General features: G+C 38.0%; 1 protein-coding gene across 2 annotated transcripts in view; it reads left to right on the forward strand.

Moving 5' to 3' along the window:
• Positions 1–21,742, forward strand: part of CHD9 (chromodomain helicase DNA binding protein 9) — an 86,453-nt gene that overhangs the window by 16,611 nt on the left and 48,100 nt on the right. The window contains exons 1-2 of one of the 2 annotated variants that reach the window (XM_059481173.1): positions 16,143–16,299; positions 17,439–17,773. In XM_059481173.1, coding sequence (XP_059337156.1) covers positions 16,270–16,299; positions 17,439–17,773 — 365 coding nt within the window. In that variant the 5' untranslated portion in view covers positions 16,143–16,269. Of the gene's footprint in view, positions 1–16,142; positions 16,300–17,438; positions 17,774–21,742 lie in introns of those variants that run through there. The other variant, XM_059481171.1, reaches the window with a different exon arrangement.

The following is a 21,742-nucleotide window of genomic DNA, read 5'->3' on the forward strand; positions in this document are numbered from 1 at the left end:
TTGGATTTTGTTACTTTTGGCTCTACCAGAAAATTCAGCAGTTGTTTTAGTATAATGTGCCCATCTACTGCAAGTATTTGAGTCCTCCACAAGGAGGACAAGATGACATAAAAATTGTTTGCTATTTTTCAATGTGTGCATTTCAAAACAGATGCAACTCTGACAATCAAACACAATTTACAGAAGACAGCTTTAAAAAGATTTAAGTAACTGTTACTTCTGTATACTTGCTACCAATATTCTCCCTACCTGAGAAACCAGAATATTGTCTTTCTGGAAGAAAAATATGGGGAAGGCAAGAACCTTAACTACTGACTTTTGCTTCTCTTAGTTTGTAGGGCACAAGCCTGTGAAGGAGACAATGTAGCATTTTTCTTTTCCCCCCTGTTAATTTTAGATCATTAGCGTAGAGATAAGGGCTTAACACACTTAATCTTTGGTCTTGGTTCAGTAGATTGCTTCTCCATTACAACTTCTGCTTATGTTTATGGAGCGTGTAATTGTCAATTCCTAGCAGTGAAACTTTTTCTGTAAACTGTGGAGTGATGTTAATGGAACATGGATATCCAGCAGTGCTGTTCAGATGAGCTTGATTAACTGAATGATGCAGTAGATGCAATCTGTTGGTTTTGATAAACATTTCCCTTCTCCTTCCCTGCCTAAAAAACCAAAAGAGGGTGCACCTAAGTAGCCTGTCTTGTCAGAGATCCATACTTGGGGTGAAGAGGAAATGGGCTCCAGGAAAAGTGGGGGTGCTGAGAAAACCAGAGCTTAGTATCATTTTCGAGGACCCTGTGGGATATAAGCCAGGCAATGAAAAGCCAGTCTAATAAAACTTTCTGGTGCTGTGACTTTTGTGTTATATTTGTCAGAACCTTTTTGGACTTGCTTCGATCTCACTGACATCAGTTCTAGCATTTTGCTTTGTATCAAGAAATAGAGGGGAAGTTCTGAGATCTGTGGAGAGCTGTTAAAGTTTAGGGGTTTGGTTTTGTTTTTATCATGGTGTGAAAACAAAACAACTTTGCAGTATTTGAAATTTTAATGTTTCTCCTCTTTGAAATGAAACAGCTGGAAGCCAGATAGTTATAAAATTGCTTGGTGTGGTTTTTATTTTTTTGGGGTATGCAATAAATTGTAGAAATTGGATTCTGACCTTGAGTTTATCTGGTCGGACAGATGTTTAATGTTTCCTTCAGAAGCTGGTTGTGAACTGGTGGCTGTCAAACTGTTGAGGAATGCACAGAAGCAAACCATGTAGAAGCCTCTTTAAATCAGTGGAGTATGTAGTATGAATAGTAAAGGAAAAGTATGGCAATTACTGAAGTGTTTCAGATCTGTCCTTTGACTGACTCCAATTCTAAGAAGGGCTTTAGTTGTAATTCTCACTTTTATTCTTTGATCTCTTTTTAGAATTTCAAGTTCAAGATGAGTTGGTTCTGTTAGAGCTTTTTACAAATGTGTGCAGTTTAACTAGGGAGGAAAAAGATGGGGTAAAAAGGGAAGGAATTTTAATCTTCCTAAAACTGGTTGGCCGTAGGTAGGAGTCACCTGGGAAAGGATTTGACAAGTTTGATATGCAGTAGTTAAGGTGAACTTTAAATTTTTTAACAAGACAGTTTTTCACACTGGCTTTAGTACATATTGAGGAAACAATAGTGAATGTAGTTGGGTTTTTTTTGACAGTTTCAGCTTGATAATGGTTGATGTTTTCTCAGAAAGAATAACTTTATTTTATGAAATAGTTAATGAACTGTAGGTATTGGAACAGACCCAATATTAGATAACCAAAGATCTTTAACTGTATTTAGACTGAGGTTATTTAAATTAAGGAAGAACATTAAATACTTGTTTCAGTATTTGAGAGCAAGCATACTCATAACATTTTTACTTGTATGGTTATTCTTTTGATGGAAATTAATTTAAAAATTAATACAATCTGTTTGGTGTAATAATGCTGCAGAATTAAAAAGACTGTCTTATAATGCTAATATGCTTTCTGCTGTAATTAGATCAGAATTGTAAATAAATTGCACCCTTAATTTTACATCATGCATTTTTCATCAGAGTTAGTTTGAGAACAGAAAGAAAAATGAAGTGCTGAAGACTCCTATAGTCTTAACTTTGACTAATACAAGACTTCTGTTCTTTTAACTCCACTTAAAAGTGGTTTGAGTTTGCTAAGGCTAAATAATCTATTTGCTTCTCAGAAGGATAAAAAAAGGCTTCAACATTGTTTTTTATCTTTGGAAGAAAAAGGAAGTTGAAAAGATAAGTATAAACTGTTGGAAAAATAATGTGAAGTATAAACTCTTGGAAAGATAAGTATAAACTGTCCTTAGAGAAGATTACAGCTGTCTCCCTGTGTATGTTATGTCTTCTGGCAGCACACATAAAAGCAGAGGAATTGAGATTAAAAATAATATGAAAATGAAAAATATACTGATGAAAAATAACATTTCATTAATAATATGAAGTGCTGCAGGATGAGGTGGTAGTCTTAGTTCTTAAATCACATAATTTTTTTTTTCTTCTTGTGACTAAAAGTTTGGCACCTAACTTGACAATTCAGTGTATTCATGAATTTGTGTAAAAACTGACTTGAAACATGCAAGTGCTTTTATGCCTGCAAGCCTGAGCTGTCCTACCACTTCTTTTATAGAAATAGATGACACTAATTTTTTTGAAAGAATTTGTCTTGCCCTTTTTGAAAGTTTGGCAAAGTCTGAACCTCATAGATGATTGCTTGGGTGGTGCTGTACCCCAGGATATCTGTAAATATCAGAGTGGCATAACCTCATATATGAGCTTATCATCAGAGAGGGAATGAACTCTCACCAGATCCACATCCAGCTTTATGTGCTGCTGAGATGTCCTGGATTGTCACAGGCTGTTCATGCCTGACTGTGCTATCAGATGGCACTTTCAGAGCAACTCTGAATTCATTGCAGACATGTATCCCTTGGATTACTCCACGTGTAAAACCCTTATCCTGCTATTGGTTGCTGTTCTACTTGTATACACAGTCGTGGACTGTGAAGTTCTTATGAGAGATACACACAGTAAGCAGTGCTTTCTTGGCTAACTGTGAGATCTAAGTCCAGACAGCTGCTTGATATATGAGCAGTTATGGAAATGTATCAAAACAAAGGATATTGGATTTGTGTGTATATATATCCACTATATGGTTTAGATAGAATATAGTATTAGAGTGTATTTCTAATATTCTGTATGGTTCAATTTTAAGTAAGCCTGTAACAAGGAATATATTAAATTAAGGGATTGATCATACTACACAGAACTTCTTTGTAGAAAAGACTGCCTATTTTGCATAGTAAGTTTATAGGTTATGGTTCCTAAGTGTTGGTACAATACAAAATTTTTAAATTATGGTGCTGCTATGTGCATGTGGCTTGGGAAGCAGTGAAATATTCAGTGAGACTGGGCATAACAAAATACACATCTGAAAATCTGTTCTAGTTTGAATCTCCCATCTTTGCAAGTTGGACTTGATGACTTTGGGAATCTTTTCCAGCCCTAATGATTCTATGATTGGAAATCTAGATGTCTGTTCCAGTAAGCATTTGGGTTCATTACACATCATATCTCATAATTTTGATATGTAAAAACCCTCCATACCCCTAACATGGTCTATTCTTTCTAATGTGGTGAATAGTGCTGATATAACTCCCACTAAGCATATCCAATATATTCTTATATTTTTCCTTTAATTAGGGTCAATTTTATGGGTGACATCATATTAACAACTGTAAATCTTTGCCTGAAGTTTCTTTTTAAGCATTTCTACAAGTTGTGTGCACTGGATTTAATTCTCTGTGCCTCAAGAACATTTTTTACCTTCCTCATAGGAATGTAAATCCTGTACCACAGTGAGGCAGCAGAATTCCCAGCACCTAATAAGTTTATCATCTATGCTGAAGTAATGAAAACAAACCCTTCACTGATCACCTTTTGCAGGTTTCTTTGCCTAATTTCTGTCATTTAAGAAAATCCTGCACAAACAGGTGGGATTGACCATGGCAAAGCTGTGTCAAATGCCCAGAGTTAATGAGAAGAGTAGGGCAGCATCTCTGAGTCTAAGTAGTGCAGTTCTTGGAATGAAGTTCTAAATTATAGCTGTATATAATATAATGTTTTCATTATTAATCTATGGCTTTTTGCCAATAACATATTAATCATTTAAAGAGAAATGTTTTGATAGCTTTATTTATAGTTGAATGTGTATGAAGCACTTGCATTTGTATATATTAAATATGTTTTATATAAACCTTTTATACATTTTATTTTTTTAAATTGCAAATTGCATAGGTTGTGAAAGAAAGTACATGTTTGTGAGATAAATTTGTAACACATTTATTGATGAGTATAATTTTTATTGTCTCTATTTTCATTTCCCCTCTTTTGGCTTTCAAAATAAAACTGTGTAGTAAGGGAAAGACAAAAATTGTTGGGTTTTTCAGAAAACTGAAAATGTGCCAGAGTATCTCTTTTACAGTTTTAAATGCCTTATGAGTTTCTTAGTAATTTCTGTTGAGTGGAATTAATTTTTTTCACAATTTTTTATATCTTTTTGCTATCATGAATCCTTTTTTAAACCTTTTTTGAGAAGGTCTCTCTCAACCTTCATCACTTGTCAAATAATTAGGCTGTCCAATTCTTTGTGTATGTTTCCTCTTTAAAATTAAACACTTGCTGTTTTAATGATTGTCATAATATAATAAGATATTTTTTTCCTGAGATAATTGCACACTCATTAAATAACTACTATAATTGTCTTTGAAATGTGCCAAAAGAGAAGCATTTTTGTAAAAATTAGTTAACAGATGGCAGGCATAGGAAGAAAGCTTCTGGCTGGGTCAAATTGCAGGAGTAAAATAGCAAGGTGAGACTAGTTGATAAAAATAAGTTAAATTGATATTATTTTTTTAATGATAATGCAGGGTAAGTGTGGTTGAATAATCTAAATAACTATTTGGAAATAGGTGTCTTGTTAACATTGAGAAACTACAAAGCAATTCATTAAATGAGAGTACTGATATAATTGTGCAATCTTAGTGTCTGGAAGAAGTGGTACCTAATTACATACAAAAGAGAAAACAAAAGCCATGTTAAATTGTCTTTTAAGGACAGCAACCCATTCTATCGGCTGTCAAAGTTATAGTTCAATATATGCCTAAACTCTAATAAATTATCAGGAAAAAGACAGTTTAGAAAAAAAGCTCCTATTCCATTTCACTAGTATTTCTTTTTGTCTTGTGTTAATGCAACATTTGGGCTATGAACTGCACTGGGAAACTCCTTCAGGTACAGAGAAACTTTGGCCTTTTTTGTGTCATGGGTGTTTTTCCAGCATCCCAGCTCCTGGTTCAGTTTTCTCAGTTGACAGGATCAGCTCCCTGGCACAGGGCAGGGCAGTTGGCCAATGCCCACAAACACCTGCAGGTGCCACGAGCACGGGGCCAGGCTCCTTCCAGTGGTGCCCAGGGACAGGACAAGGGACACAGGCTGAAACTCAGGAGCTTCCACCTAAATATGAAAAACAGCTGCTCTACTGGGAGAGGGACAGAGCTCTGAACATGCTGCCCTGAGAGCTTCTGGAGGCTCCTTCTACTGCAGAACTGTCTGGACACCATCCTCTGCAGCCTGTCCTACAGGGATGAACTACATGATCCCCAGAGGTTTCCAACCTCAGCCATTCTGTGGTTCTGTGACAGAGGAAGGAGTGGGAGGCATTATTGTCTCCAGTACAGGCAAAATAATTGTGTGTGGGCCTGCAGCATTAAATGCAAAGAGTGCAAGTGGACTCGTTGTGGCACTGTCCCTTGGCTCCAGTAGCCACCAACCTGCTTAAACTAACACTGTTATCTAGACTCTGCATTTTTGAGTGGCTAAGACCATACCATTGCCTGTAAAACTTCCAGAGCAGCATTTTATCTTGAGACATTTTATAGAAAATCAACACTTGATGAAGTGTTAGTGAAGTGTTATTACTGAAAGAGCAGCAGAACTTGTAAAGATGTTAACCAGTAGTGTGGTTTTGAAGCCAGACAATCTGATACATTTGGAATTTGTGTGGCTTTTCTTCAGATGTCTGTGTGTTTTGTGCACTCAGGTTTTGCAATTTCTTTTAGCTGTTATGTTACTTCTAAATATATAGACAGATCAAAATAATTTTCAACACTTTGTTTCCCAAACAGCCTCCCACATCTGGAGAGGTATTGTTTTCTTTGTTTATTATCAGGTTAAAAAGAAATTGCTCAATTTCCTGGTTACATAGATTTCTAAGAGAGTGTTTATCATCAGGTGCTGAGTGGATTGAATTTGGGAACTCTTAAGGCTAATAAATATAAATTAGTGGGATTCTTAGGATGATGAGACCAAGAATTCTAATGCTGATTTCAGTAAGCATGATAAATGAAGCTAGGAATGTGGCTTTAGGCTAGAAAAGATGACAAGTCTTACACTTTTGAAAGCTGTGTAATTTGTAGCAGAGATTGATTTTTCTTTCATAAATGTGGCAGGTTTTCTTTTGTGTGGACTATCTGGCTTGTATTTGTACTTGAGTTTTTTGTTCCCTTGATATCTTACTGTGAAAGCAAGCATTTTAATTTATATCTCCTGAAATTGTTCCCATCTTTTCCATACTGCCTGCTCAGGAGTTAGCCCCTATTTGAAAATAATTTCAATGTTAGTAGCATATCATGTATGTGTACATAATGCTGTTGAGCAGCATATTCAATTGCAAACCAGAATTAGTTTCATAGATTGATACAAAGGCCTCCTCTAAGAGATACTCATGACCTCACAATTTAGTTTTAGTTGATATCTTGGAAAGAAAAGAGAAGCTAGCCTTAGCGTTAAAACCGTTGCAAATGTTGTGGTTCTGAGATTTTTGTGTATTTTTTCTGAGTTTGAAACATTGTCTCAAAACAATAGTCCTACTGATAGGTTTTTAAAATAATCTTAAGTAATCTTAAAAGGAATTGTTTCACTGTACCTTACTTTTATAATGAGCACCACAATACAGAGATTTCTTTAATAGTATTTTAAGCACATTCACAAGAAAGAGACTTGCAACATGCTATGGCTTCCAGTACCTGTATTCCACAGAAGGATAAGAAGATGCAGTATATGTGCATTGTTTTTTATCTTAAATCAAGCAGCAGTTGTCCATAAAGCCTAGGTATGGCTCAGCCTGATGTGTAAACTTTGTTGTAGCAGGAACTTTGGTCCTTGAAAGCAGAAACGAGCTGTTAGAGAACCCAAGCCATCACAGGGAAGGCAGGTAAATTATTTAAGGAACATCTGAGTGACAAAATCAGACATGTGTCTCACTGTCTTTGAGTTCAGTAAGAACAATTTTTAAACTAGATTAGGCAAATTTATTTTGATGTGTCTGTATTGTAGCTCCTATTTATATCATCCTTTGGAGGATTCCTTGATGTGCAATCCTGTAGTGTTTGAAATTTGATCAACTCCAAACACCACACAGGAGATGTGTTTTCTGGTGCCTGCCCAGTGTGCTTGCTGACTTTATGTGGTTTAATTGCAGTGGTGTTCAGGCTGTGAGTGATTTTAGATTTCAGAAATGGTGACCCAGCCTTGCTTGCTGGGGACAAAGGTACAGAGGGCCTCCTGCTCATGACGGTGTTTGGGGATGCCCGTGGCAGCACACTGGTCTCTAACCAGGCTGTCACTCTGCTCTGTGCTGGTGACACTTTCTGCTGACTTCAGCTCTGTTGAAGATAAGAATTTCTCTTTTCTTGGCCTTCACAGTGGGTTTGCCCAAAGTCCTGCCACTTCTGCTGGTAGCCAGACTCAGTTGAGGTCAGAAACATAACCATAGCAGTAATTTTTCAAAACCTGTCTTGCAACTTTTTTTTTGCACATTTTTTTCTTTTTGATCCTTACCAGAAGGTATTTTGTGGTTATTACTGTGAAGCTCTTGGATGCTGTTCTTTCTCTAGAAATCTTATAGAAATTTATTTTGGGGAAAAAATTGTTTGGTTTGTTTGCTTTTTGGGTTTCATTTGCCTGAAATCAAACCGTTGTTCTCCAGTAGTATCCTCTGACTTGGGACTTCTATTTTTGAACCATCACACTTTTTGATAAATTCCTTTTCTTCAGGCATCTTGTTTTACTCCTTAACTAGGGGGAAGAATTTTGTTCATGAATATTTAATTGAGAAAACTAGATTCTAGGGAAGTAGTTTCATTAGGTTAGCATATATGCTAAAGGACTCTTTTGAACTGAAGATTCTGGCATAAAAAGCTGTTAAAGTAGTTCATTGAAGCTGAAACAAAAAATATGTTAGTTGTTTTGAATTGAAGTGGAAGAACTATGCCCCCTCTTTCATTTAAATGGAAATGTGCTGTGCAGTCAGTACTGATATTAGTGACTCCCCAGCTGTTGATGTTAAAAATAATTTTCCCTATTTCTGTTATATATATTTTAGTGTTAAGTGGGGTTTTTTCATCTCACTGAAATTATGAATGCTGAAAACATTTTAGATACTCTGTAAAGTACTGAGTAATACTACCAAAAAAAGCCATTTTCAAAGATCAAGTAAACTTTTAGACTTAAACTGCTTCTAGGGAATAAAATTATTGTACAGAGAGATGTTACATGCTAGCCTTTCTGAATATGCAATCTGTTTTGATTTAAAGATCTTTCATGATTGGTATTTCCCTCTTAATCAAATGATACCTATTTTTCACATCTGTCATCTTGTCAACAATACTTCATTGTTCTGCTAGAAACAAGCACTTAAAATGCATACCTTAAAAACAGGAAAAAGTTAAAAAGAAGGCTGCCATTATTATCACAGGATCATTTCCTGGGGACTAACCAAGACAGTGATCCATTGCAGCATGTTTTTCCAGTAGCCTTTGTACTTTGAATAAGCTGGTTCACTTACCTTCCAATTGAATTGGTTTTTACCATTGCACTCAATGTATTATAAAATGTGAGCAGAATTTGGTAAATTAGGCTGTTGAAGCATGCTGTGGAAGAAAAGCTACCTCTGTGTTTTGTCCCATGTGTGGCTGTTTCTGTGACCTAGCCTGACTTCCCTTTCTGTAGGGTTTGCAGAAGTGAGGCACTGACACAAAAGGTGGGCAGCTTCCTGCTGCTTCTGCAGAGTTCTTGGCCCTCCTTTGATCCCTTCAGCAGGTTCAGTGACTCCTCCAAGCAGCACAAGAGTGCCAAGAACAGACCATGGAGGGTTGTGCAGTTTACAGCCCTTCACACCTGGAATGTCTCCTCAATCTGGGCTGATAACAAACAGAGAGAGTGGAAGAACTGGGGGATAGTGGAAGGAAATACTTGCAGCACTAAACTTCCTAAGGATGAAAGTGGGTTTTGTTTCAATCAGAAAAATGTGTTCTTACAAGGCTATTTCCATGAGAGATGTAGAGGGAACACTGGAACTGAAATTTTGACAAGAACCAGGGACCATTAAGGTCCTGTTGCTTTTTCTTGCTCAGAGATGGATGCTGTGCTGGTTTTTAGTGTGATTGGGACGTGCATGCTGAAGCTGTCTTGGATGTTGGGACTAAAGGGAAGCTCTTCTTGTGATGTTCTTTCTAAGGGAGTTTGGGTGGGTTTTTGTCTTCTTGTCTTCTTCTCTGTTTGGTAAGAAAAAAACCATGAGAAAATAACTCTCTCAGTGGCACACAAAAGTGGTGGTCATATAGAACATGAGTGGGTAAGTGGCAACTTTTAAAAATTCAGTTGAATTTTGAGTTTGTTGCAATTTTGTTTTCTGTTTTGAAGACATCTGCAGTCAATTCTTCATTATTTTACCTTTAAATCATCATTTAAAGGGATTTTGTCATCTTAAATTAGAGCAGTTTCAGATAATGTTATGTTTTTCAGGAGTTTAAAAGGCCAGTAAAAACAAGCTGGGCATAGAAGCTATCTGGCTTTATATGTTAAATAAACTTTTACAATTGTAAAATCAGGCATATGTATGTGCATGTGTTCCAGAAGAAGCAAATTCTTATGTGTACTGTCCAAGAAGGTGTTGGATGATGTTAGATAGTGGATCAAAGATATTTTAGAGCTGTACCTAAGGATTTTGAACCCTAATGACTACTTTTTTAAAAAACAGAAATATCTCTTTGATTTTTCTTGTCTGTAACTATTTAAGTATTTTACAGATTTATTTTACAGATTTATTTCCAGATGCCCACATAAGACTTGTTTCAAACAGTGAACTGAAACCTGAATTGCCTTTTTATAGAGTAGAAAGTTTAGTCATCCTTGTTGTTTAAGGAGTCAAGTAATTGCAAAATTTGTACGGTAGGATTAAGAATGCAAGAAAGAAGGAGGCTTTTGCTGGACCATTTTGGCCCTTAGTTTAAAGAAGAAAATCTTAAAGTAGAGGTAGAGGTATGGCATGGCTGTGAATTTGGTCTGAGCTTAGTAACTCACTGGTGGTGCCTTGGATATGATAATGATTATTTTTTTTCATAGACAGGAGCCTATGGTTTTCTCGTGGTAAGTGCAGTGATACTGCCATAGTGCACCACAAGGTGTGCCCTTAGGCATCAGCCTTACATGCAGGCTCAGCCTTACATGTTCTGGCTCTGCCTGTGAAACAGAACACTGAGAGGTTTTGCTGAGGCAGTGGCTTGTGTTGGCATTGTCTGCCATTTTCCAAATGGCTCTTACATTACAGACTCGAACCCAAGAGAAGTGGGTACCTGATGGGCACAGAACACCAAACCACTGAAAACTGAAACACATTAAATGCAGCAGCTTGGCAGAGCAAGCAGGATGAAGTTCTCAATTTCTTTCATTTCCTGGCAATTTAGCATGCTCCAGTACATAGAGCCTCCTTTAAGAGTTCCCGTGCAAATTACACACAGTTTTCATACCACTACTAAATATTCAGAAAAAGATTCTAACTATAGTTGGCACGGAGCCCCAAAATACTTTTTTCAATCGATCTCTTCCAAATGGAAGCAAAATGTGTGCTGCAGACTCATCCTGTAACTTCCAATGCTGCCTCTGCAGCAGGCCCAGCTTAGCAGCTGCTTCCATGGACATGGCTTGATCCTCCCCCCAGGAATGATAAGGCAGGTCACTGGTAAGAAGCTGCTACTAATGACAGCTATGGTATCTTCACTATATTGGTGGCAAAACATGATTAGTGATACTATTACTGGGTTCTGTAGCACTGAGATGTGAAACAACATTATGTAGAGAGAGTGTGACGTGCCAACAGGTGCACGTTTCATCTTAGAAACATGACTAGTTTAAGGTTGCTGACCCTTCCATTAGTGTTTTCATTTCCACAGAAATTTAAAATTTAAAATAAGCATGATGCTAAGTGCCTTGTGAGGCATAAACCACATTCACATCCCAAATCACAGATGTATGTTCTGAAGTGACTGTTACACAGATAAAAACTGTTGTCCAGCCACAGTGCTATAATTGTTAGCCATTCATTTACCAACATTATAGGTAACAAGTATGGAAGATGAAAAACACTCTCACCTGGTATATTTTTCTTTTCTTTTGTGTTTTTTTTTTAATCTATATGTACATGTCTATTTTATATTGGGGTAGGTTTCATAAATGTGTGTCTTGAAATTCTGTATCCATTAAGCACAGGCAGGTGGTGTGGGGCAACTGTTGAACAAGGGAAAAAAGCAGTTCAGAAGGAGCTCTGGAGGGAGTTGGCTCTGGAGAAAAGAAACCCTGCTGCATATTTAGGTGATCTTCCCATTAGTTGTACAGAAGTAGACTGATTAACTGAAAATCTCATTTCAGTTTACTGTCTACAGAAAACTACATCTTGTGCTGGGATTGCCATTCAGCAAAGGCAATGTCTTTCTGCATGCAAGTGGGGTGATTATTGTGGATATTGCAGGTAATCTTCTAGAGATAGACTATGTCAAGTCTGTGAGTTTTTGGAGTTTTTTTTAATAAATAACCTTTTTAATTATAAATCCACCACTAAAAGTCACAAGAGGACTTATTTCTGCAGACTATTGTGGAAGAAAGAAGTTTAGAGTGCTAGTATGGAATTCAGAAATCACTGAGTTGAGTTCATGCTTTGGGGGTTTTTTAAAGTTGCATTCCTATATACAACTTTATAATTCAAATGATGAATGGATAATACCTTTAAGATTTTTCAGTGCAATGAGTTAAAAGCAACTGCAGTTTTCGTGTGATTTTAATGTGAAAAATTGAGAAGCTAATTTGGACCAAGTCCCCAAACTACTGATTCTTGTAAGTCATGAAATTTATTTATCTGTACTATGGTTCTGATGTTCATGGTGTTTTGGTGACTAGACATGCACAAAGAGATGCCTTGTTTAGTAATAAACATGAACAAAGGTGATGTAGTAATGCATGAAGATCAAGTTTTCAGGTGGCTAATTTTAGCTGCTTTTAGTGCAGCTGATGTCAAGGTCATCTTGATTTCCTGAGGGCCTGATAGACTCTCAGGAACTTGTTAGGCTTTCAAGGCAGGCAGTCTGAGCATCGTCTTGCAGGTGTGTGCTGCTACCAGCAGGAGTGAAACAGTCACTCAAGGCACATAAACCTTAACTTTTTGTTGTTAGACTCCTTAGGGTCATAATTTAGCTCTTAATGCTCTTAGCTCATGATTTAGCTGTTAGGTAGCTATCTAAGTGGTCGGTAGATCCACAAGTGAAAAGCATTATTTCAGTGAAGTGCCTCGTATAATTCAATCACAAATGTGTGACTTGTTAAAATTTCAGAGAAAAGCATTGCCAGCTCCTAGAATATATCACAAATGGGCGTGACTTCAGGGAGATACTTAGTCTGAAAGGTTTTGTGCACACACAGAGTTGAAAGAAATGCTACTCTATTGGGAATGGCCATACCTACTGCAGGAAAGGTGTTCTTGCAGTGGAAGCCATGTTTTACTATTGGAACAGGTAAGGCAGGATTTGGGAGGGTTTTCTAGGAGGTGGAAGTAGTTTTGGTGTTAAACTCGCCTGCTTCTTGGGGCTTCCTCTGTAGTGACATGCAGAGGATGTGAAGGAAGGATTTGTTGTGGAAAATAGGTTTAGGCTTTAGAGGAGAAAAACCTGATGTCTGTAAGTTTTGAGGATGGTGGTTTGTCCTTGCTGGGGGAAGGACTGTTATGCCAGTGAAGGTCTTCCAATGCATGTCCTAAGCAACCACAACAGTGTTGGAGGAAATGCCTTTCTTTGAAAAGCCTGCTCAGCAGAGTACTGTTGGCTGTTGGAAAGATGCTGTCATGATTCTGCTTCTTGATAATGCCTGGTAACTTGACTGCTTTTACATTGTTTAACTAAGAAATCATTCAGATATGTGTAGGTTATACCTTCTACTCCTGTGAGACAGCATGTCAAATTCCCTTGGATAGTGCCAGCAAGATGCTCCCCTGGCTGGGGATCAGGGCATGTGTGGGGAATTGTACAGCTGTTGTCAGATCTGTTCCCTGAGTGGTTTTCGGGCCAGCTCTGCGGTGTGAGCAGCACCAGGGCCCATACCTGCTGCTGCTGCTAATGGCTTTTGCAGGCAGCAGCAGTGGTGTGAATTTGAGGTGATTCCTGCCAGTTTCCCTGCTGCCCAGAGGATTGTGTGGAGCAGCAGGGAACTGACAGGAGGCTTGTTTCCTGCACTCGGCTGCTGCTTGGCAAAGCCATTAGCAGCAGCAGATACCCTGGAGCTCCCTCTGTGCAGGCTCAAAAGACAACATTGCATTGCTTTGCATTCGCTCATGTTTGGATGATTATCTTTGCAATCGTGAAAAGTACAAACCTATTTTTCCGAATAAAATCTTCAGGTTTTAAATATGTGGTGGCCTCAGGGTTTTCCTTTCCACCTTCACCTATATAAATGTCATTTAAAATTTTCTCTCTTATTCCAGATGGAATATGTTTGTAAGGCATTGCTGAGAGGATATATTCCTTTAGGATGTTTTATCTGCGTTCCCTCTCACTGAGGGGGAGGGGTGTTTTCAGCTCGCAAAAGGCTTTGCCCTTTTTTTGGTAGATGCTCGAGAACCTTTGAAATGGTTTTCATGTGCATGACGATTTACAACTGTTCAATCATTTTATAGCTGTGCATGTTTCCAAATCATGAAATTATTAGCAGCATAACAGAGCTGCTGGATTAAATGGCTTTTGTTGCTAAGTACACACAGATCCTGTCCTCTGTAGTGCAAGCATGTTTCGTGTTCTAATCTCAAAACACTTGTGTTGCTTTCCAGTTTTGGTTTTCGTGACTATGGTGACTTTCTTGATGAAGGTTTCATTACAGATTTATTTGGCTTAGAATGGCTGGCTGGTGCCTTCCTGCGTCTTCATGAATGTCATTTCCATGTGGTTAGAAATGTCATAGCAAAATGTAAAAATCCCCGTGGTCTGGGATTTCTAACAAACAGCTTAATGTTTGTGCAGTGCAGGAGACAGAACTCAGCAGGGATAGTACAGAGCAGCACGCAGAGGAATTATAACATAGAGGAGCCTCGGCCAGCATACTCACAGTTCTACAGTAAGAGTGTAGTAAATGTTATTGAGGAATAAATTGGGAAGCAGCTTTGAGCTCTGAGAAAATGCAGCAAAGAAACTTTGTTTTAAAAGGATAAAATATCTAGAAGAGGCTGTAAAAGGATTCACGAAAAAGCAACCATTTCTGGATTACCTACTTAATTATTAAGCATTTTTTGTTTGTTTGTTTCTGGCCCAGGGATGTTCAAGAACTGACCAATGTAACACTACTGCCTTTGGTAGCATTTGGCTTTTGAGCTAAAATTATACCAAGGATACATTAGGAATATTTTTTTTGTTGTTTAGCTGATCTCAAAACATAAAATAGTTGATTAGTTACCATTTTTACCAAGATATGAAATAATCACCCTTAATGATAAATCCCTGTAATTTACTTAGTTACTGTAAGCAAAATGTAGAAACATATTGGCTAGAGTTCTCAAAAGTAAAATTAAAATGTGGTAATTGTCCTTGTGATGCTCCTGCATATTTAAAGAAATATCCTTGAATTTAAGTGGTATTGTTAAAAAAATAATCAATTTAAAGTATTTGTGCCACTAGTGTTTCTACTGGACAAGGAACTTAATTTTGAAATTAATCTTAAATAGAAGTGAAATTACCTTTTAGAGTAATGACTAATCTTAACAATCTCAAAATCTTTACCATATTTTAAATTTTCTATGGAAAAACATATCTCTTGCAAAATGAAGATATATGTATATATTGAGAAAAACAGAAATCAAGTCCCGATCTTTCTTCAGTCTTCTTAAGCGGGCTTTTGAGAATCAAGGGTATTGCTAGGATGGAGCTATGCTGTCAAAAGCTTGTTTTTTGTTTTTTTTTTTTAATAACCTTGCAAAACCCCAATCTTCTTTTTTGTTTTATTTGATATGTTGACAACACGTATTTTAAAACTTGTCTGATTTTTTAAAAATAGCACTTTAACCCAAGCTGGGAATGAAGAGGCGCTTACCAGAGAGCCGTGTCCCGAGGAGGTCTCGGCCGCAGGGTCCCGCAGGTCTGGGCAGAGGCAGAGGGATAAAACCGAGCAGTTCTTCCATTTTCTGTAGGAAGCAGGGATGCCTGTCAGCAAATGATTTATAGTCACTCTTACCATCGTATAGCAATGAAGTAAATGCAAGAAAAAATAATTAAAAAAAAAATCAAGAAGTATATTGGAGAGCAAGATCTGTTTGTGAGGGCAGAGGCTGGGATTCGGCCGCTGTTGCCGGTGCCCTCCCCGGGCTGGAGCCGCAGGGTTGCGGTGCAGCGGGTCCGGCGCACACAGCGCCCGGTTCCCACGGCTTTCCAGGGAGCGAGCGGCGCTGTGGGCGGCGCTGCGGGCGGGGAGCGGCAAGGGTTAAAGCCGATCCCCGCGGGGGTTAAACGTGGAGCCTAATGGAATAATGACGGGTAGCACCATCTGCTGGCCTAGTTCCGCGGGGAGCGGGTCTAACCAGCGCTAATATTGGCGCTGATGCCTTTTGATGCTTTGTGCGTTTCTTTCCGCGCTTTGTTGGGATCCGGCGCTCCGCGCACGGCGGGGCCGGGCCGGGCCGGGGGCGGCGGGTGCGCGCCGGGCAGGGCGCGGGGATGCTGCTGAAGCGAGCGAGCGCTCGGGGAGGGCTGAGCGCGGCCCGGCTGCCGCTCGCTAAATAGGCCATTTAGCAATCTTCTCCCCATGCTTTTCTCCTGAGCACTGCCGGGGGTGCTGCAAAAGCGGAGGGCAAGTCTTTGTCTGACGCCAAAAATGTCTTCAGTGAAGAGGCCGAGAGGAAGGGTAAGTGAGAGCCTGAATGAGTGGGAGGAGGAGGGGTTCTTTGGGCTAAAAGGCTAATGGGATTGAATAACCTTCCTTATTACTGGCTGCTGCTGCGGGAGCCGCATCGCCATCTTGAGCTGTTCCCGAGCTGGGTCCGGCTGTTTGTTGCAGCCCCGGGGCTTTAAGGTGGCATCGGGAGCGGCCCCATCCCTGCCTCCCGCCCCCGCCGCCCATGAGGCTCCTCTAGAACATGAATCCCGGGAAGTGCGCGGGGTTTGCCCAGAAAATGTGTTTGGAAATTCGTGGTGGCTTTTCTTCCTGCTCTAGGCAGAGGCGCATTTACGGGTGAGAACGTAACATAACTGTTATCTGCTGGGGTTTTGTGTTTGAATAGGAAATTCTTTCCATTCCTCAAAGGGGGAGGGGAGGAAAGCAAAAACATGTCTTCTGGCTGGCTGCAGGAGAAGCTCATCAGCCCCGTAAACAATTCTGCCTCCATGAAACGGGCATTAAAACCCCGGAGATAAAAACAAGTTACGTCTTTTATCCGAGGCATGGAGTGTATGTTGATCTAAATAAAGGAAACGCTGCTTTCTGATCTGTTTATGGATATAGAGCTGTGTAATTTTAGTTTTGGTTTTATCTTTTGTCTGTTTTTTAATCTTGGTGTTGTTCGAGCATCTGTTGTGTTCATCGCCGAGTTAGTCCTGTAGATCATTCATCTGCTTTAGGGGAACTGTGGTCCTGGTATCCTACCAAAGGCAAAACACTGATGCTGTTACCTTCGGGAGCTCTTTGCTTTTTCATATTTTACTGGAGGTGTTGGATGTGTGTGTCAAATGTATGGGAATGCTGCAAAGGTTAAAGATTGGTTTCTTTAATTACAGAGGTGGAGAGCCGGCTGAGAGAATTTCAGAAGGATAATTTTTACTGACTTTGAGTACTTGGATTGGTTGTTTAAAACCAACAATTGATGTAGTTATTTTGAAACCCACGCAATTCTGTGGTATAAATGGAATTCCTCATTTTTTGTGTCCACATAAGTCCCTGGCAGCTACATTTTATTAAAATGCATATCACCAAAATTACCAAAAATGTTTGCACTTTTTCTTTCTGTCTTTAAAGGGATTTAATGTACTTTTTGTTTATTGCTACAGCCTCCTTCCAAGAAGACTGATGGTTCAGGATCATATACTAAGTTGCAGAATACCCAGGTGAGGGGAATGTCTGAAAAGAAGCAGAAGAAAAAAACAGACTCGGAAAGTAAACAAGAGAAGGCGAATCGCATAATATCCGAAGCAATTGCAAAGGCAAAAGAGAGAGGAGAGAGAAACATTCCACGGGTAATGAGCCCTGAAAACTTCCCCAGTGTTTCAGCTGAAGGAAAAGAGGAAAAGAAGGGTAGAAAAGTTAAATCCAAACCAAAGGATAAGGAGACTAAAAAGCCGAAAACTGGTTCCTCATCCAAACTTAAAGAGAAAACAAAAATTGGGTAAGTAGATTAAAACGTTGTCTTCTCTTCAGACTGTATTTCCTTGATTAAAATGGAAACTGCTTACTGATAATAAAATGTTCTCCTCCGCTGCCTACACAAAATTCTTCCTGATTAAGTCCATGTGTGGACTCTCTCATTCAGGAACAAGAATGCTCTGTTTTCTCTTTAGATAAAATCACTGTAGGAGTGTCCTTTTGAAAGGAATTATTTTAATACAGATTCTAAAATATTCTGTATTCGCTTTGAAGCATAGATCGAAATACCTTCTGTCTAGCTTGGTAATCCATTCTGACTCTAAACTGAGTTTTTCTGGATTATAAATGCTGTTTTTATCAATTTTGGCATGTAGCTTCAATACAGTGTGCTTGATAAACTACACAGGGAGAAATTGGAATTTTAATGAACTTGTAGACAAGTGAGTGTTCTTACAGATATCACACGTATCAAAAGTAAAGCACATACTGGAAAGATTAAATTCTAACAATTTTGTAGTCTTCACTCATATCAATTTAATCTGCCCTCTTAAATATTTTGCAGACTCAGCTGGGTCAAGCAGGGTGGATACATTAGGGTGAGGAGCTTTTGGAGTGCTCTAGGGGTTTCAGGAACTGGCTCATCTTGGGACTCCAGAGCTAACCTATGTTGCCTGTTTACTTTTAAAGGATAGTGTGTGGTTTCCAGTATTAAATATATCAGTCACAACTTGAAATAGAAATCTTACTTACAGCCTGATTTTTAGTTTCATAAATCTGTGCTCTTTTTGCAGTAGCAGAAATATTAACTGGCATATCTCTGAAATTTAAATGTCTCATATCCATATGTATATTTTACTGTATGGAGCAGAAATGAATGTTCTTTTAATCAGTCTATATCTCGGTGTTTTCTTTTTTCCTTGCAGAGATCTTTTCTTACATGTTTGAAGTGAACAATTTTGAGTAGTTATCCTGTAGTTTGAAGGTTACTGCTCTGTACCCAACTTCATTCTTAACATGAAATTTCATGGTGTTAATTTCTTTCTGTTCTGTTTATGTGTTGGCCTATGATGCTGCTTGTAAGCATCAAGAAGTGCTTCCTTTTCTTTTTTTCTCCATCTAGTTTAAGGTGGTGTACTTTTGTGATGTGTACTTTTGTGAAGTTGATTTCACTTTCATGTTTCTGAATTTACTCATGTTCTGTAATAAACATTTTGTGGATCTGTCTAATTAGAAAACTTACACTGTTGTTCAGCTAGCGTCAGTTTCATGAAACCTTGTGGTTTGTCCTTAGTGTGCTTTTGATTCATACTTGTGGACAAAAGTAATTGACAAAATAATTGACAAAACCTGCCAAAATAATGTCATTATGATATACTGCATAGTTGCCATAATACTTTTACTTTTTTAAATGAAAAAAAAGTAAATTGTTACCTACAATTTATGATTGTGCACTCAGTTTTGTGTTGGTGAAATGCTTTGCTGTGCACATCACTTAGGATCACTTTTCAGGATTTCATCAGACGGCGTCAGATGAGAAAGAGACATTTCTCAAACTGTGTTTTTAACTGTGGTGTTTGTGTTTGATGCAGAGTACATGCAAGCTGCTAGAGCAGCTCCCATTTAATTATTGTCAATGTTTGACCATGTTGCATTGAGCTGTGAAGGTTTGTGTCCCCATTAGTTACCAGTCTGCTCAGCTAATACCCAGTAGCACTCTGCTAACTTAGTCACGCTGCCGGGTCTTGCTGTCATTATGAAGGATCAATACCTAAAGATGGAGCAGTCAGGTCCTGGTAAGGAGCTCTAAAGAGTCTTCTAAAACCAACACATATTACAGATTTCCATTCATATTCACAGAATTCCATTTTATTTAGATGGACAGCAGCAAATCAAATCCTTTGAGACATCAAGATACTTTATTTTTGCATCCAAACAGATTAATGTGTTGTGTTGAATTAGCGCTATTGTATATTATTGATATAAATACATAAAACAATAACGGCTTAGCAAGGAATACCCCAGGGATTTTGCAGAGCAGCAATTGCAATAAGGCCTTGTTTTTTTAAAAGAATAATCTTACCAAACCCTGCTTTCTATGCAAATGTAACTGCTGATATTACAGCAGAATAATTACTACAACAGCACTATACTTGTCTTTTCAACCATGGTTCAAAAAAATTTTGTGATTAATATTTTTTTTTTATTCAGAGAAAACCAAAATTAAAGAATAAGGAGTTTAGAAGACTAAAGCTTTGGTAAAGGTTTTGTCCTATCTTCAGTTCTTAAAAAATATTTCTTAATGAATCTAAGCACATCCTCAGAATCATTAAGTCAAAATAGGATTGGGTTTTTAAGCGTGTGGGTTGCTCCATTGATTTTTCTCATTACCTTAAAATAAACTTTGACTGAATCTTGGGAGAAAATTTTACTATGCTAAAATAATACCTGTAAAAGACAAGAGCTTTATTGGGCAGGAAGGGAAGGGAGGATCTCAGTTCAATGTTTTTTTTCCTTTGGATGGAAAGATTTCTGAGATCTGTTTAAAATGGGATAAAAAAGAATTTCAATTTTTTCTTTCAATCAATAATGAGAAAAACTTTATAATATAAATATGTATACATATTTTTATATATTTCTTATATTTAATCAGAAAACCTGAAGTCCCCTCATGTTTTAAAAAGATAAGCAAACAATTCCCAACTGTTAGAAGCCATTATGAACTAATTTTTTGCAAGCACTATAGTTGTGAGTGAAACCTTGAAACCTGTAAAGTTTTACAATTAAAAAAAAAAAAAAGATAAATATACCTTTTTAACAGTAGCAGAGAATTTGTTTGGGTGCATCTGCTGTTCCATTTTAGAAGAAGGTCTGCTGCGATACATCCATCCCAGATGAATCAATTTTTTTTTCAGTCAGGTTTTCTATGGCAAACTCATTTAACTTCCAGGAGCTGTTAAATCTCTTGTTTCAGTCTGGATTTGGAGTGCCAGAGCAATGCAGGAGGTGATGCAGAGTTGGATGTGTTTGAGAAGATCTGAAGTCACATGTATGTTTTGGGTGACTCCTGTTTCATTTTTGCAGGCCAAGACAGAGCTGAGTGATCTGAAACAGTAACAAATATATTGATTTCTTGTTGGTTTTTTTTTTCTTTTGAGAAATGTTTGAGAAACCATTTTAATCTGCTCTTTCATATCTCTGCTCACAACAAACACAAGCCTGTTCAGTAAGAGCACAGCTGTACCCTCTGTAGCCCAGAACTCAAACAGCAAACTCTTATTTAGATTGTGATCATAGACTTTGACCTCTTACAGGGCTTTATTCTGTGTAGCAAGGTCTGGGTTGCTCTGGAGGAGGATTTTCAGAGTTACAGTTGAACTGTAGAGCTGGAACACTAATTGCAGAACAGACCTTGATAAAACTGCCTGAAAGCCATCAGTTAAAAAAAAAGTCCTTTAAATTGTAATACAGCACAGCTTTTACTGAAATGGAGTAGCCCTCGTCTGGGATTGAGATGAGTTTTAGCTACTGTGTCTGGATTTAAGGGCAGGATGGTCTTTCAAGAGTTCCTGTTTTTTGCTGCTCAGACAATCAGTTTGTGTTTGGTGGCTTCATGTTAATTGTTTATATTTTCCTTCATGATGCTCTGAGATCAACACGTACAGGAAAAATTTATAGCACAATTTTCATTTTAATTTATCAGTGCTAGTTAGAAATTGCTGGCAGCTACTTTCTAGGCAGGCTGTAGTTTCTTTCTAAAGGTGAGGGTAAAGGTTTTATTTTTTGGAGCTGTGAAGGCAGAGAAATAATACTTATTAATTTCAGTCAGGTCCATTAGAACTGGATTCTGTGGTTAGCAAAGTTTCTGTGCCATAAGAATTGGTGAAGATAAATGAGTAAATTATATTATTAGTAATAACATTATAAGGCTATGACAGAAATTATTAGAAGAACGTATGTATAATATATTTAGTATTACCAAAGTTAACTAATT

This window comes from Ammospiza nelsoni, chromosome 13 (assembly GCF_027579445.1).
Source record: "Ammospiza nelsoni isolate bAmmNel1 chromosome 13, bAmmNel1.pri, whole genome shotgun sequence".
Taxonomy (NCBI): Eukaryota; Metazoa; Chordata; class Aves; order Passeriformes; family Passerellidae; genus Ammospiza; species Ammospiza nelsoni.